A 15,705-nucleotide genomic window follows, 5' to 3' on the forward strand; every position below is an offset into this window, starting at 1 on the left:
GCCACCTTGCATGATCCACCAGCAGGATGCAGGAGACCATGAGGCCCAGAACCCTCAGGGTCATTCTCACCGAAATCCAGGATGGAGGCGGAAACATGGGTACCATAGCCCAAATATCCCGGACTTCCTGCTTGGGAGGATAAGCCTGAAACTGCACTGTATCCAGAACTGCTCCGATGAAAAGGAGCTTCAGAGAGGGAATCAGGTGTGACTTCGGCACATTGATAGAGAACCCCAGCGAGTGCAGGAGGTCCACCATAGTCTGGAGGTGGGAGATGACAGCCTAGGGCGACTTCGCCTTAAACAGCCAGTCGTCGAGATAGGGGAAAACTGGAACCCCTGATCTGCGCAGATGAGCTGCGACCACTGCCATCACTTTCGTGAACACCCGAGGGGTGCTGGTAAGGCCAATGGGGAGCACGGTAAACTGAAAATGCTCGTGCTCTACCGTGAACCATAGGTAAACGCCTGTGGGCTGGCAAGATGGGGATGTAGAAATAAGCATCCTGCAACTCCAACGCTACCATCCAGTCTCCAGTGTCGAGGGCAGACAGGACCCGAGCTTATGTCAACATTTTGAACTTCTCCTTCCGAAGAAAGCAGTTGACGTCCCTGAGATCCAAGATAGGATGCAGGCCTTTGTCCTTCTTGGGTACCAGAAAGTAGTGGGATAACAACCACGACCTACTTCTGGCAGAGGGACTCGCTCAATAGCTCCCTTAGCCAAGAGAGCTGTAACTTTCTGATGGAGAAGGGCCAAGTAACCCTCCGACATGCAATGGCGCGTAGGTGGAATGGATGGAGGGGTAGTTCCGAAGGTGAGGGAGTAGCCCCTTTAGACTAGCTGTAAAACCCACCTGTCCTACGTGATGCTTGCCATTTGGGGAGGTGATGGCAGATCCCGCCACCCACTGGCAACTGGTGGCCCTGAAAGGTCAGACTAGGAAGGTTTGGAGGCAGCTGCAGGGGGCCATTGGTGGACTGGCACGCCCTCTGCCCTCCGGACCCCCGGCGCTGGGTCCCACATCCCCGGCCGAGCAGAGGCTGGGTGGCTTGTGTGGCCCTGTGTGGGGCACCCCTTCCGTGGCCACGAAAGGCAGATTGTGTAGGGAAGAAGTCGCTGCAAGGCCCAAGGACTTGCCCGCAGCTCTAGAGTCCTTGAAGCGCAAGAGGGGGTGGTCTGCCTTATCGCCAAACAGGCGACAGCGATTAAAGGGCATGTCCAAAAGGGCAGATTGTATATCCCCAGAGATTCTCAGCCAGTTGTAGCATCTCAGGGCTACTGACGTGGAAATCGTCCTACCCAGCGAGTGGAGAGTATCCAGTCCACAAACGGATGTTGAACTTTGCTGCCTCTCGACCCTCAGCAACAGCGCGGGCGAGCATTATCCGGGCCTCCTCCGGGCACTGTCGCAGCACTTGCCCTTGCACCAGAGTGTGTGTAACGGCCCAAGAGACATGCGGTGTTCACAGACTGAGAAGTTGGCCTGGTATATGCTGTCCACTAATTAAAGTGGGCACCTTGTACCAGTCCAAACAACCCCTTATGGTGATAGGTTTAAGACAACCTTTATTGAAAGCCATCCTAGTGGTAGCTATGGATAGCAGCCTTCAGGTTAAATCTTGAAGGAATGTAAAGCAGCTTGTTTTACCAGTCTATAATCTCTTGAATGACCAAATGAAAGGACAACCACACCAGGTATATATTCAAAATATATGTATTTAAGATAAAACACACCCCTCTAGTCTCTTTACGAGGCTGGAGTTCGAAGTACTTAAGTTACAAGTCAGTATTCAACAGTAAAAGCACAAATACACGTTTGGGTCCTAGGGGCATACCAAACCATATACCAATAAAGTGGTATAAGAACAACGACTGAACCAGACAGAAGGCCTAGAGCCTTTAGAATCGCTTGGGCTCCAAGGAACCACCCAAGGTAGTGACGTAGACGACCCACGGGGGACGCGTGCAGTGTTAGAACACAGGCGCAAATCGCCGTTAACTTCTATGGGGAAGTCACGGTTGGAAAATTACAAGTTAAGGACACTTCGAGGATGACTACAAGCAAACGCCTTTGGACTTAGAGGTGTCTAGGGCCAACACCCAAGGGAGCACCGGAGTACTCGCGTTACCTCAACCAGGGAAGCCGGGTACATAAGTGTCTTTTGGTGTCGGGTCGCGGCGCCGTTTTCAATGGAAGCTGGCTAAGAAGTGATGCTGCCGTGAAGAGAAGTGACCAAAGAGATCCAAGCCTGGATTGAGGATGGAAGGAACCTGAAAGCAGAAGGGACAGTCTGGGTCACTTACCAGTGACCAAGGGCACGATAGTCCAATGCCTACAGAGGTCGGGTGCTTCAGGCGAGTGGACGGGTGTCTTGACTTCAGCCACGAGGTCCAGGAGTCGTAGTCGACGACCAGGAGCTGGATTCGAGCTGTCCCACAAAGTCTGTCGAGTGCTTCGGTGTCGGCGACCAGAATGGACCCAACAAGCCTTGGCAACGGCAAGTCAAGTGGAAATAAAAGACGTTGGTGCAGACCAGCAAGGTCTGGGGGACTCACCCAGCGAGGGTAAGTTGGAGCATGTCTGGAGCAACCAGGAAAGCCCAATCAGAAGAGGAGTTGCCTTCGAGGGGACCCACTAGCCAATGGGCTAGCGATCGCTTAGGAGCCTCGAGCAGTCACACTGGAAACTGGCCCACGGGTCACTCGTGGAGTGGAGGCCAGAGATCTTCGGTGCTGTAGGTGCCCAAGGCTGGGGTACTCTGAGCCCAAAGCACAACCGAGGAAGACCAGGAAGATGATGTACCGGCAAAAGTTCACGGTGTCCAGGGGTCACGGTTCCACGTCACCCACGGGCCTCAGCTTTGCTGTGGACTCAGGGTAGCCTCGGTGAAGTCTGGAAATCCACCTCTGGTGATGCCAAGACTTCGGCGTCCGGTGGGAGCTTCTGAGTTGCAGACCGGACAGTTTCTTCTTTGGTGCCTGCCAAGCAGGGGAGTCACTCCTTGACCCCAAGGGAGATTTCTTTAATCTTCTAGTCGAAATAGAACGGTGAAGGTCCAGGATATATGTTACAGAGTTTCGTCCAGGGTAATCCAAAGTGTCAAGGACTGGGTTCCTATACTTATACTAAGATAGGGGGTTGGACATACTCTGGGGACCCACCTATGGGAGGGTTTGGAAAGAGGGGTGGTTACACCCATTTCCTTTGTCCAGTTTCGTGCCAGAGCAGGGGCAGGTAGCCCCTGCAACCGGTTTGAACTGGACTATGCACAGGTACACCAAGTGTGCCCCCAGTGCAAGACTTCAAAGCACCAGAGAGTGCTCCCGCCCAGTCCCAATACATCTCCCTGTGACAGGAAACCTATTGTCCAGGCCTCCCCTGCCGGAGTTTGTCAGCAGCAGGAGGCCAGACCCGCGTCTGTGGCAGTGGCATCCATTTTGCGATGCCAGGGCTCTATAAAGTCTTTACCGGTTAAACCAGTGTGAACATGTCTCTCCCTCTAGAAGGGTGAAATGCTACCCCCGCCACCAGAACTGGCAGCGGGGGTAGTATTCCAAAGTGTTTGACACCAAACACAACATGTTTCCGTACAGCCAGTCCAAAGTTAGCATTTACCGCGAGGTTATAATGCACTTAAGAGTATATGGTCAGGCTGCACCACAAACCGCATCAGAGGAGGTACTCCGAACGCTGCTGAGGGGCTCTGCTCATGCAGGGGCACCCGCTCACATAAAAACCAAGCACTTATAGGTTTTATATGTGTGTGCAATGGTAGTGATATAGGTAGCCTATACCACAGTAAGGGGTGCATGCCCCACCTTACCCAGGCTGCAGTAGCAGACCTGTGGTGTCATTTTGGAGTGCTTCCCAGGGGTGGCATAAAACATGCTGTAGCCCCTGGTAGGCCTCTGAGGTACCGATGCCCTGGGTACATAGTATACCATATACTAGGGACTTATAAGGCACTCCAGAATCCAATTAGAGATGTACCTAATGTACATGGAAACCATTTAAGAGAGGAATCAGCTAGGCTGGGGTCCTGATTAGCAGGGCCACAGCCAGACTAAGGTCGAAAAACAGTGAAACACCAGCAAAAAGTGGGGGGACCCATGTGACGCAGATCCTATTCTCCTACACCGACTCCAGTCCTAAGCTGGTGGAAGAATTTTTTTTCTCCCCAAAATGGTCCAGATTCTTGTTTTCCCTATCTTGAGGACCTGTTGGGAAAGTTCTTCCTTTCGAAGAGGAGGCTTGGACCACCAAGCTCTTGGGGGTAGGGTATTGGGAGAGGAAAAGTGGATCGCCCAGTGCCGGGCGGTGGCATCGGGACATCATCCTATCCACAAGAGCCCCTGTGCTGAGCTTGGACCAGGAGCCCAGGAGGACATCAGTGATGGCCTCATTGAAAGGCAGCAAGGGCTCCAAAGAGGCTGCTGCCCGCTGAAGCCCCTCAGTCAGGAAGTTAGTCCTGACAGCCACCGTAGGAAGCTCAAAGCCCAAGGCTAAAGCCGCCCTACGCAACACCACAGCGTAGGACGCTTCCTCCTCCGTAGCCATGGTAGGGGGAGAAAGCATACCAAGGTTTTGGGGGGGGGGGGGGGGGGGGGGAGTATCCAGACCACTGGCATTACCCAACTATTCTCTCCAGTCCGGCTCTTCAATCTGGCCTGCCAGAGGGTCAACAGACCTCTCAGTCCTCCTCACCCTCCTCTGGCTGCCACTCAGGGCGAGAAGTAACACCAGGGAAGTACAGCGGTACAAAACTACGCTCCTGCGTCAGTCGATGCCGGTCTGGCTCCGATTCCAAGTCATGTACTGCCCTGAGGGCCACGTATGATATACACAAACTTGGTATTAAGACAGTACAGAAGGAGTTTCTGTTCTTGCCACTGAGTGGTAGGGACAGTCGCAGGTTTTGAATGGAAAACATCAGGATAAGATTAATATGGCATTATCATAACTGAATTTCACTCACTGTAAAACATTTACTTTTATAATAGACTATCAGAAGCCACCAGAATTGAAGTGTTAGATGCAGGATCTATAAGACACCGAGTTGTAAGGTCGTGGCCTTTTCAAAATTTAATACAGAAATATTTCTAATAAAGATATATAGTTGTAGGAATGTTGTCGTATTCACCTACCTTCTGCATACAGCCGCTCTGCCAGAAACACTGCATCTCGGTAAGCATAGTGGTTAAGAGCATGCCAAACAGCAGCCTGGAAATAGGATTACAGAAATGTTAGAGCAAATCTGGAACAGAAAAGAACATCCAAATCCTAGTTCGGATATGCAAATATATAATGAGGAACTGCAGTGAAATACACCAGTCACATGCACGTTAAAGAAATAGTATTGCATACAGTGAAGGCAAGCTAGTTGACTAAAGTGTATGCTTGACAGTCAACCCCAAAGTACATTATGAAGAATCTACAGAAACCTATTAAAATTAGTAATGGGCGTAGCTAACCAAAACCGATTGCATCATATTTGTGATCTGTTTAACATTTGATTAATTTTCACTCCTTAAAATAACAAATGGAACTTTTTTTAAACATCGATGTGCTACACTTTCGGACTGCATGAAAACTGGATGGCCTTGGTAGGGCAAGTTCCCTTTCTAGCTTTGAGCAATGTTTTTCACTTCTGTGTAATACTAGATGGAGTATATCATTCACCAAGTAATCTATGAAACTTATATCCTTCATTAATGTCCTGCAAATGATGAAAGCAAGTGATCCCAGTCATGGTGACTGAACAGACCTTTTACTGGTTAGAGCTGGTAGGCATTCTCCCTACCTGAGCACCATGACGATCAAAATTGTTGTAATCACACAGCTTAAGTTAAAGGCGGTCATCTCACTGAGAAAGGTGTACACATTGTTTTTCTGTTCATTCATCAACAAGAACGTGATAAATGAGAGACAGCCAAAAATTGACAGACAAAATGACTGGCCTTGCCAAGCATTTGATATTTTATTTCTTGGCTATTGTTTTTGCAAAAATACAACAGACGCTGCTATCAGTGTAAAGTAGTAAGAATAGCACCAGCGAAAGATGAATTTCATATGCTGTCAAAAACAAGTAAAAAATGACCATCATTAAACACATGAAATTTAAGTACAGATGCAAGAAAGTGCCTCTTTTTGCCTGGTTGCCCACACTTTTTGCCTAACTGCTTATGTATTTTGACTGAGTGGGCCCTGGGTTCCTGCCAAACAGGTACCCGAGAACTATGTTCTTTGGCCACAGGTCAGTCCCTTGTAAATAGTATACAGGTACCAATAGCACTGTGGTCAGGGAAGGCCTAAGGGCTGCAGCACTTATTGTGCCACACTTAGAGGCCCTGTACCATTATATTCTCACATTCTCCCTCACACTCACTCCCTCCCTCACATTCTCCCTCACTCACACCCTCACATTCTCCACACACCCTCATTCATCCCCCCCCCATTCCCCCTCACCCCCCAAATTACCCCCCTTCACCCCCCCATTCCCCCTCACCCCCCACACACACCCTTACACACATTCACTCTCACACACACCCTCTCACCCTCACATTTACCCACATTCACCCTCACATTCTCCCTCACACACCCTCACCCCCCACACACACCCTCACCCACCCACACACCCACACCCTCACTCACTCACCCCCACACCCTTACCCTCACCCCCTCACATTCACCCCCACACCCTTACCCTCACCCCCTCACATTCACCCCCACACCCTTACCCTCACATTCACCCCCACACCCTTACCCTCACCCCCTCACATTCACCCCCACACCCTTACCCTCACCCCCTCACATTCACCCCCACACCCTTACCCTCACCCCCTCACACCCCCCACAAACACACACCCCCCACACACACACCCTCACACACACACACCCTCACACACACACCCTCACACCCCCTCACTCACCCCCACATTCACCCTCACCCCCTCACATTCACCCCCACACCCTTACCCTCACCCCCTCACATTCACCCCCACACCCTTACCCTCACCCCCTCACATTCACCCCCACACCCTTACCCTCACCCCCTCACACCCCCCACAAACACACACCCCCCCTCACCCCCCCCACACACACCCTCACACCCCCCCCACACACACCCTCACACACCCCCTCACACACACACACACCCTCACACCCCCTCACACCCCCTCACTCACCCCCTCACTCACCCTCACCCCCTCACATTCACTCCCACACCCTTACCCTCACACACACCCCCACACACACAGCCCCACACCCACACACACCACCCTTCACACCCACACCCCCCCTCCTCACCCCCACACCCCCCCCTCACATCCTTGCAGCCTTTGTGAGCTACCCCAGCCCGTTGCTGCTTCCAGCAACTGGCTCCCACTGATTCTGACCCAGAATGGGCGGGAGAACCGGCGGGAAAAACAAGAGAGGAAGGGAGGTGTGCCCAACTGTGCCAGGCCCACCCCTTGGGTGGGGGGGGCGGGGGGGGGGGGGGGGGCAAGGTGAAGCACAACTCAGTCCCGCCATCTTCCAGACAGGGGGACCCAGCCAACCAGAGAGAGAGGCACATGGCCCCCCTCCCACTGGAGGGTGGCATAATAGGGGGTGTACCCACCCCAAGGAAGGAACCCATTGGTCCCAACCTTTACTAACCTGTAACGCCCCTAAATCCAGTATTTAGGGGCACCCCTGAACAGACAAGAATCGACAAAGAAAAGAAAGAGGACCAAAGAAGCTGTGCTGAACTAAGAAGAGGACATCCACTGACTTGGCCCCAGCCCTAGCAGCTTGTCCCCATCTCGAACCTGCTCTAGCAAAATCCCGGTGTATCCTGCAGCCAGCAAACTCAAGAACCCAGGGGACCTGCCCTGCCTTCCAAGCCAAAGACTGTCTCCTGTGAGCACCGGATTTGCTCAACCACCGACTCTGGCCAAATCCGCAAGTCTGCACTAGAAGCCCCCTGCATGAGTGGCCCAACACCACGAGGTGGTCTACCTGTGATCCTGACCTGAGATCTGCCAATCTCTGACCTGCCTAAAATCTCCAAGTGAAGCCTGCAAACCCTTTCTGGAGGATCCCCCCCGACCGTGACCAGAACTGGTAAGGTAAGAAAACCAGACGCCTAAAGACACCCCTGCACCCAACACCCCACAGCCGTGAGTGGCCCAACCGATGTCGCAGCATCCCCAGACATCCCAACCTACCTCTCCAACCGGTGGTCACCTCCAGAAGATCAAATCCCCGAACCTGCAGTCTTTGTTGCAACAGGAGAATCCCCATTGAAATCAACAGGGCACGCAACACCAAAACAGCACCCTGCACCCAGCTGCCCCTGCGCCACTTTCGGTGTACTTTGGGTGTCAACTCAGATTCCCCCCCTTTGCCATGAGGCTAACACCAGGAGCTTTACTCCCACAACCTTGTGCAGTATAGGAATAGTGGTTGTGCCACCTAATAAACTTTTTATCTCCCTTTCCAACATATGTATAAGTAGCACACAACTGAGACAAGCATTTGCAATGCAATAGGTCTCGCATTTATTAGAGTTTAAGCTTTTGGCATTGTAAATGACAAAGTGTTTTATTTAGGTTTCAAAACCCAGAACATAAATAAAAGCATTTTCATTTACAATGCCATTAGCTCAAACTCGCATAAATGCAAGACCTATTGCATTGCAAATGCTTGTTGATCCAGGTCGGGGGAAAGGATTAGGATCTGCAGCACTTAAGGAACACGATTATATATGTACCATTGTTGAATTCTTTAGGTTTTCCTGACTCGCTTTGGTAGGTGCTGTCTCTCCCTAGTGCTGACACCATTGCTTTATGTCTTTCTTTGACTTTGTCTCTTTCTATACGTTTCCTTCTTTTGCTGTCTCAGTTTCTCTCTCACCATTGCTCTGTCAATCTTTGACTGTCTTTCTGTATTTATCCTTCTTTTGCCGTCTTTCTCACTCTCGCACCATCATCCCATGATTTTCTTTGACTTGGTCTCTTCCTATATTTTTCTCTTGCTCGCTCTCTCCCGCTATATCTCAAACTCGGTCTCCTGTTTGCCAGCAGGTCCCTTCAAATTTATTCAACAAACTACAAATCTTAGGGTGCTCAGTTACATGCAAACTGGAAAGCTTCATATCTGGGAGGCTGTGAATGTCCTGGGCCATGGAGCTACCCAGCTTCAGGACCGGAGCCTTACTCTTTGTTAGAGAATGATGTTTGAAAAGTGTCGGCCGTGAATTGCAATCAGTAGTATTAACTGTCCGGGATGTGTTTTTTCCGATGCCCTCTTACACTATCCTGTAAGGATAGTGTAATTTTTGACCCTATAATAATGATTCAACCTTAAATTTCTTTGACATCACATCTGCAATGAGGTGCCTGGTTCGTCATTTTCTTGTACATTAGGCTCAGGCGATACTCATGCCTCCTAATCATGGCTGTGTAAAAGTCTGCCACCGAGTAGAATTAGTTACTTGAAGACATGATAACTTGCTATATAAGGAGAAGAGAGAGCAAGAGCACATTTAAGCACATTTAATGATTGCATATACGATTTTAAATTAGAATTGAAAGAGCAGTGCCCTGACCTCGGTTCTGGAAGTGCCTCTTCTCCCACCCCGGCGGCTGTGCTGTGGTCCACGAATCCCTTGACACTGCACTTTGGGACAGAGGCTGAGCCAGGACACTCTGGGACCTCAGGGAAATGCCTCCTCTGAGCCCGGGGCCAGGACAGCCAGTTCTGCACCAGCTCTCCCAGAGCTGCACCAGGGCCCGCTCGTCGCTCCCGGGCATCCTGTAAGGAGCTCCCCAGTCGCTGCTCATCAAGAGCCTCGTGATATCACAACCCCCGAGCGCTGGAGCGCAGCCCTCGTCCCTCTGACAGCTGACACTTTGCTCTGTTACCATGGCAGGCAAACAAGAGGTAGTAAAGGCAAACAGGTTCCCTCCAGCTTTCACTCTGCAAAGCGGATCACCAAAGACATTCGAGAGACATCAGCCTGGGGAGAGATTTGGTTACCTCGGTACTGGGCAACTAACTTGTAGTTTTCCAAAAGCATAAAACTAGTATTGCGGAAAGGGGGAGCCCTCCCCGGGAAAAAGATCACCCTACCGTGCTCGGGACGGTAGAGGGAGGGAGTAAAGTAGCGTGGGGATATCAGAAAGGGAATAGGGGGTGCAAACAGGAGGGGGGGGGCAAGGGGGGAGGGGGGAGAGAGCCCACGCAAGTTCCGGTTTCTTTTTGGAAACAAAGAAAACTGAACGCTAGGGACGGGAGAGGCAGGGAGGGAGTAAAGTGACGGGTGGGGGGGCGTTGTGCCTGCCTGCAGCCCTGCCTCCTTTTGGGACGGCACATCCGGACTGGATCACGGCTTGTTTATATAACACGCCTCGTGAAGATAAGTGCTTCACGACAGCCGAGAAGCAAGCGATCCAGTCCAGAGGGGCCGTCCCAAAAGGTGAAAGGGTGGCAACAAAAAAAAAAACTCATTGCCAATGGCAGGCCACCATTTAGCATAAAAGGTGATGCCAGCCAATGAAAATGAGGGGCTGGGCTTCAAGCCCTCTTCTGAAATCCCTCTCACAATCTCTCACCAGCGAGCAGCGCATGCGCTGCAACGCTAGGCGAGATCAAAAAATGACAATTTAAATTCAACAAATCTTTTTGCACTTGAAAAAATCGTAGGTTAGACACAACCAAATGACAGTATGCAACATACACAAAGTACACATATTTACAATAGTGACATGAAGTGGTGACAGACTGACAATACACACCACAATACTACACAATTATTTGCAAGGAAACAAAAACATGAAACATCTACTTTTTCATTATCTTACTAGCAATCACAGAACACCCTAGTAAGACCTCTCAAACTGTATATATCTTGTTGGGCTAAAACATGCTAGTTCTGGAATGTAGACGTTTCGACCCCTACTAACGTGTGGGTTTCAAAAACTTCACAATGGGGTCTTCTTCAGGACAGTAAATAGTTGTGTATGCCCTTCTGGACTGAGTCAATGGATTGCACTCTTGAATAAGATTGGGACTAATCTCGTCTAATTTTATCAGTGGTTTCTTTGTCCTGTAATTGGAGGTATCCTGTTTTATACACCAAGAGTCCAATAAGTATTCCAATAGTTGGAGGCTCATGGGCATGCTTGCTATCCTCTGCACAACTCTGAGCAGTGTTGCCAGAGATATGGAAGATGAACCTGACAAGTTGGGTTTAGATAGACCTAGGCTGAACGAGGTCTGTCAGACGCTGTTTATTACGTTTATGGGACTCAGCCTTTCTCTGAGCCGGCGATTTAGAGGGAGCCCATGAGCCTCCGACTATTTGAATACTTATAAGACTCTTGATGTATAATCCAGGATACCTCCAATTAACAGGACAAAGAATAGATTGAGGTTGTTGTTTTGTTTCCTTGTAAATAATTGGAGTATTGTGGTGTGTATTGTCACAATCTGTCCCCACTTCATGTCACTATTGTAAATATCATGTGTACTTTGTGTATGTTGCATACTGTCATTTGGTTACTGTGTCTAACCTATGATTTTTTCAAATACAAAAAGATTTGTTGAATTTAAATTGTAATTTTTTCAGTTGTGTGCTACTTGTACATATGTTGTAAATCCCATCTGGAAAGGGGGGATAAAAAGTTTAAGTTACTAGGTGGCAGAACCACTGTTCCTATACTGTACCTATCCCCATGTTCTGCACGTTACTGGGCTACCCCATTGAGATCATCAATCCACAACCTTGTGGCCTGCTCGTGAGCAGCTACCAAACGGAGGCCCATTATCCCCCAATGGATAACAATGGGCCTCAGCACTCTGCACCCGGACACCCTAGAGCCGTGGAGGGTATTTCAAGAGTGCATCCTTGACCCTGGGGGAACCCTGGTTGTAACCCCAGAATACAAACTCCCACAAACCAGTACTTGCCTGCAAACAGTCAATGTATTCCTATGGAGAAAAACGAAGTTGACTGTTTTTCCTTGCAAATTGTTTTAAGTGTGGATTTGGTTTGTATGGAACACTGAAAAACCGCAGATGTACTAAAAGCGAATTACTTCCCTTTTGTCTAGGAGATGTCTGTGTGATATTTAGGCATATCACACTGATTAACAAAAGTAATCTGAAAGTATTCTCAAAAGTAACGTACATAGTAATCTGAAGAGTAACTGGGGAGAGGAGTTGGCCTAACGGCTAGGGCGGTCAACCTCGAACCTGGGGAACTGGGTTTGAGTCTCAGCAATGACGCTGAAAATCCTGTGATTCTGGGCAAATCACGTGATCTCCCCGTGCCTACCAAATATAAATGTGTCCTCATGTAACGTAACTGGTGCTATGTAAAGCGCTCCGATACCCGATTCGGGTGAAGTTCACGCTACATAAAACTGCGGAAAAAAAAAGAAAAGTAATTTCGAAACATTGACTTACTTGTAATTCAATCAACTGCATTTGAACCTGCATTCAATTGCATAAGATTTTGCAAAGCATTTATTTCACTTACCTGCACCAGGCTTGGCTCTAGAAATAAAATAACTTATTATTATTTAATACAGACAAATTGTTCTGAGTTTAGTCTTTGAGTGTGTGACATAGTTTGCTGCCTGAGTGTGTACAACAAATGCTAAACACAACCCTCTGATAAAGCCTTACTGCTCGCCCACACTACCACAAATAGAGAGTAAGGTGCTATCTACTTTTACCTCTGCCTACCTTTGTGGCTCCACTGGACTGTGTGCACACTACCTCATTTTGGTACAGAATATACAGACCGCTTTCTACAACAGATTGTTTTACCAGATCTGCCAGTGAGGAAGACTACTTTTTAGGTGGTTAGGCACATGCAAAATGCAGTCATAGTGAAGCGAAAGAATGGTTGAAGTGGGCTAACTCACTGCATCATTTCATGGTGGGCCAGAGAAAAAATGTGAATGACACCTGGACAACCCAATGAATGAAGAGGGCTCACTGAAAGCCAGAGGGTGACCGCGTATTTGACTGGCAAGACAGATACAACTGCCTTGACTCCAGAAAAAAAATGGACCACCTCCGTCAGATTTGCTTGATTATCGAATTCACTAGAGTAAAAACATACAGCTGTCCAGAAAATATAAGGCAGTAAGCCACACCTATCCCAAACTTTCCCCATGCTATGCCCTCAATGAAACTACTCTGAGGTGGACCTGACATTCAATTTGTTGGGTTGTATTACAAACTTTGAGTATGCCCGTCAATAATCAGTAGCGTGCTGCCCAAACAACCAAGGATCGGATAAATAGGTTGGAGCTTCAGCTAAGCATGTTAAATATCAAACTGCACATTTACATACAGCTAGGAACAGGCATGATGGCCCTGATGAAACCAGGGTGGGGACTTACCAGAGTGGAAGCCCACCACCCACCCTGTCAGCCCAGGTGTCTAGAGAAGTAGAATACTGTATGCTCTCCCTTGCTCTCATCTACAACCAGAGGTGAGATGCAGCAAGAACAATAATCTACAAGTACATTTAAGCGGAGTCACATACACTCACCTTCTCCCCCCACCCCATCCCATCTTACTATTTGTGCCCTCAACAGTATTCTTTCGAGTAGGATAAAGCAACCATTTGGCCTGTGAACTTGCAAGATTGAGAAACCATAAGGATGCCCTCAGCAGCCCTGTATATGACCTAATGCTTGTGGGTAAGTCACATGCTAAATTGCAGCTCGACGACAGATGTAGGTGCACTATGGCTCACACCTGGACTAAGTAAGGCTTTTACAAAAGTGATACAATGGGATATAATATACTTGGCAAAATCTGCCATTCACATGCCCAATCATAAAATAAAAGGAGCATTTATAAAATTCAGTATACAGAATATTAATAGTCAAAAACCACATACATTCCATTTACTGATACTCATCAGTTCACAAGAGACTTTATATATCAATGTAGGGAGGTGTTAGGGGAAGGGGTGGGGCTGGGGAGACATGCTCGAGTATGCATGCAAGCTGAAGCATATCCTAGGACAGCGTTATAATTGTTGGCCTGCAGCGAACAAATGTCAGAGAGTGCAAACCCTAAATTAGATTGTCTGAGGCAACGGGAAAAAAGCAAAAAAAACAACCAAATTACTAAGGGTCACCACACAAGTCGGAATTGGGTGTGGAATGCTACTCCATTTGATCACAGGTTGCCCAGAGTTCCAGCAGCCAGATTTGCCAGATGTGGGAGCCAAGACTCCTTCCTCATCCCCACCTAACGAACAAGTTACTTACCTTCGGTAACGCTTTTTCTGGTGGATACAGTATCTGCCTGTGGATTCCTCACCTTGTGAATATCCCCTGCGCCAGCAACATTCGGAAACTTTTGTAGCAGTCCACGCCGATGAGGTCGAAGACTACGTCACAGAGACACGGCTCCGCTGACTCCATATGAAGACCTCGTCGGCGTGATGACGTCAGTTCCGCCCTTTTTTCCGTGCCTTCGAGGCACACGGACAGACTGACAGCAATATATATATATATATATATATATATATATATTATATAAAATATACAAAGCAACAGAGTGTGGAGATAACATAGGAAGGCAAAATAAAAACTGCCTTTAAAAGTAACAAATACATTTTGAAACACCATCATTAGAATTGTAGGTATACAAGGGTGGACAACGGGGAGGTGTGTGGGTCAGTGAGGAATCCACAGGCAGACACTGTATCCACCAGAAAAAGCATTACCGAAGGTAAGTAACTTGTTCTTCTGATGGATACATCTGCCAGTGGATCCCTCACCTTGTGAAAAGATTCCCACAGCAGTCCCACTCCCGGAGGAGGGTGTCCACCTTTCTATACCAGAAAGTCCTGAAGGACGGAACAAGCAATGTGTCCGTCCCTCCTCACCTCAGAGTCCAAGCAGTAATGCTTTGCAAAAGTGTGAAGGGAGGCCCAAGTTGCCGCCCTACAAATGTCCTCCACAGGAACACCTCTAGACAAAGCAGAAGTGGAAGACTTGGCTCTAATAGAATGAGCCCTTAAACCCTCTGGGGCTTCCTTCACAGCCAAAGAGTAGCATATCTTAATGCACAAGACAATCCATCTTGAAAGGGTGCGCTTGTGCACCGCTCTGCCTTTCCTGCAGCCAACAAAGCCCACAAAGAGCTGGTCTTCAACTCGAAAGTCTTTTGTCCTGTCAAGGTAGAAGCTCACCACCCTCTTAGGGTCCAAGCGGTGGAGCCGCTCCTTCTCCTTGGAAGGGTGAGGGGGAGGATAGAAGGTAGGGAGGGTAATGGATTGCCCCAGATGGAAAGGAGTTACCACGTTAGGCAGAAAAGCAGCCCTGGTCCGGAGTACCATTCTTTCAGCATGACTGGTCAAGAAAGGGGGTTTTGAACTCAGCTTGAAGCTCACTTACCCTCCTTGCCGAGGTGATCGCAATGAGAAAAACAGTCTTGAAAGACAACAGTCTCAAGGGACAATTGTGTAAGGGCTCGAAGGGAGAACTCATCAGGTAAAGATAAGACAAGATTTAAGTCCCATTGAGGTACAATAAAAGGAGTAGTTGGAAACCTGTTTGTAAGGCCTTTCAGAAACCGTAAAACAATAGGAGATTTGAACAATGATGGTTGATCCGGCAAACAAAGGAATGCCGACAAGGCCGAAAGATATCCCTTTACAGTGGCGACAGCAAAAATTGCTGAG

The 15,705-nt window shown here is 48.7% G+C and overlaps 1 protein-coding gene across 6 annotated transcripts in view; it reads right to left on the bottom strand.

The window, feature by feature from the left end:
• CDC27 (cell division cycle 27) overlaps positions 1 to 15,705 on the bottom strand; it is a 1,680,535-nt gene that overhangs the window by 1,480,888 nt on the left and 183,942 nt on the right. For all 6 annotated transcript variants that reach the window (XM_085650282.1, XM_085650285.1, XM_085650283.1 and 3 more), the window contains exon 2: positions 5,150 to 5,225. In XM_085650282.1, the coding sequence (XP_085506408.1) occupies positions 5,150 to 5,225 (76 nt within the window). The remainder of the gene's footprint in view (positions 1 to 5,149; positions 5,226 to 15,705) is intronic.

Source organism: Triturus cristatus, chromosome 1_1 (assembly GCF_964204655.1).
Source record: "Triturus cristatus chromosome 1_1, aTriCri1.1, whole genome shotgun sequence".
Classification (NCBI taxonomy): Eukaryota; Metazoa; Chordata; class Amphibia; order Caudata; family Salamandridae; genus Triturus; species Triturus cristatus.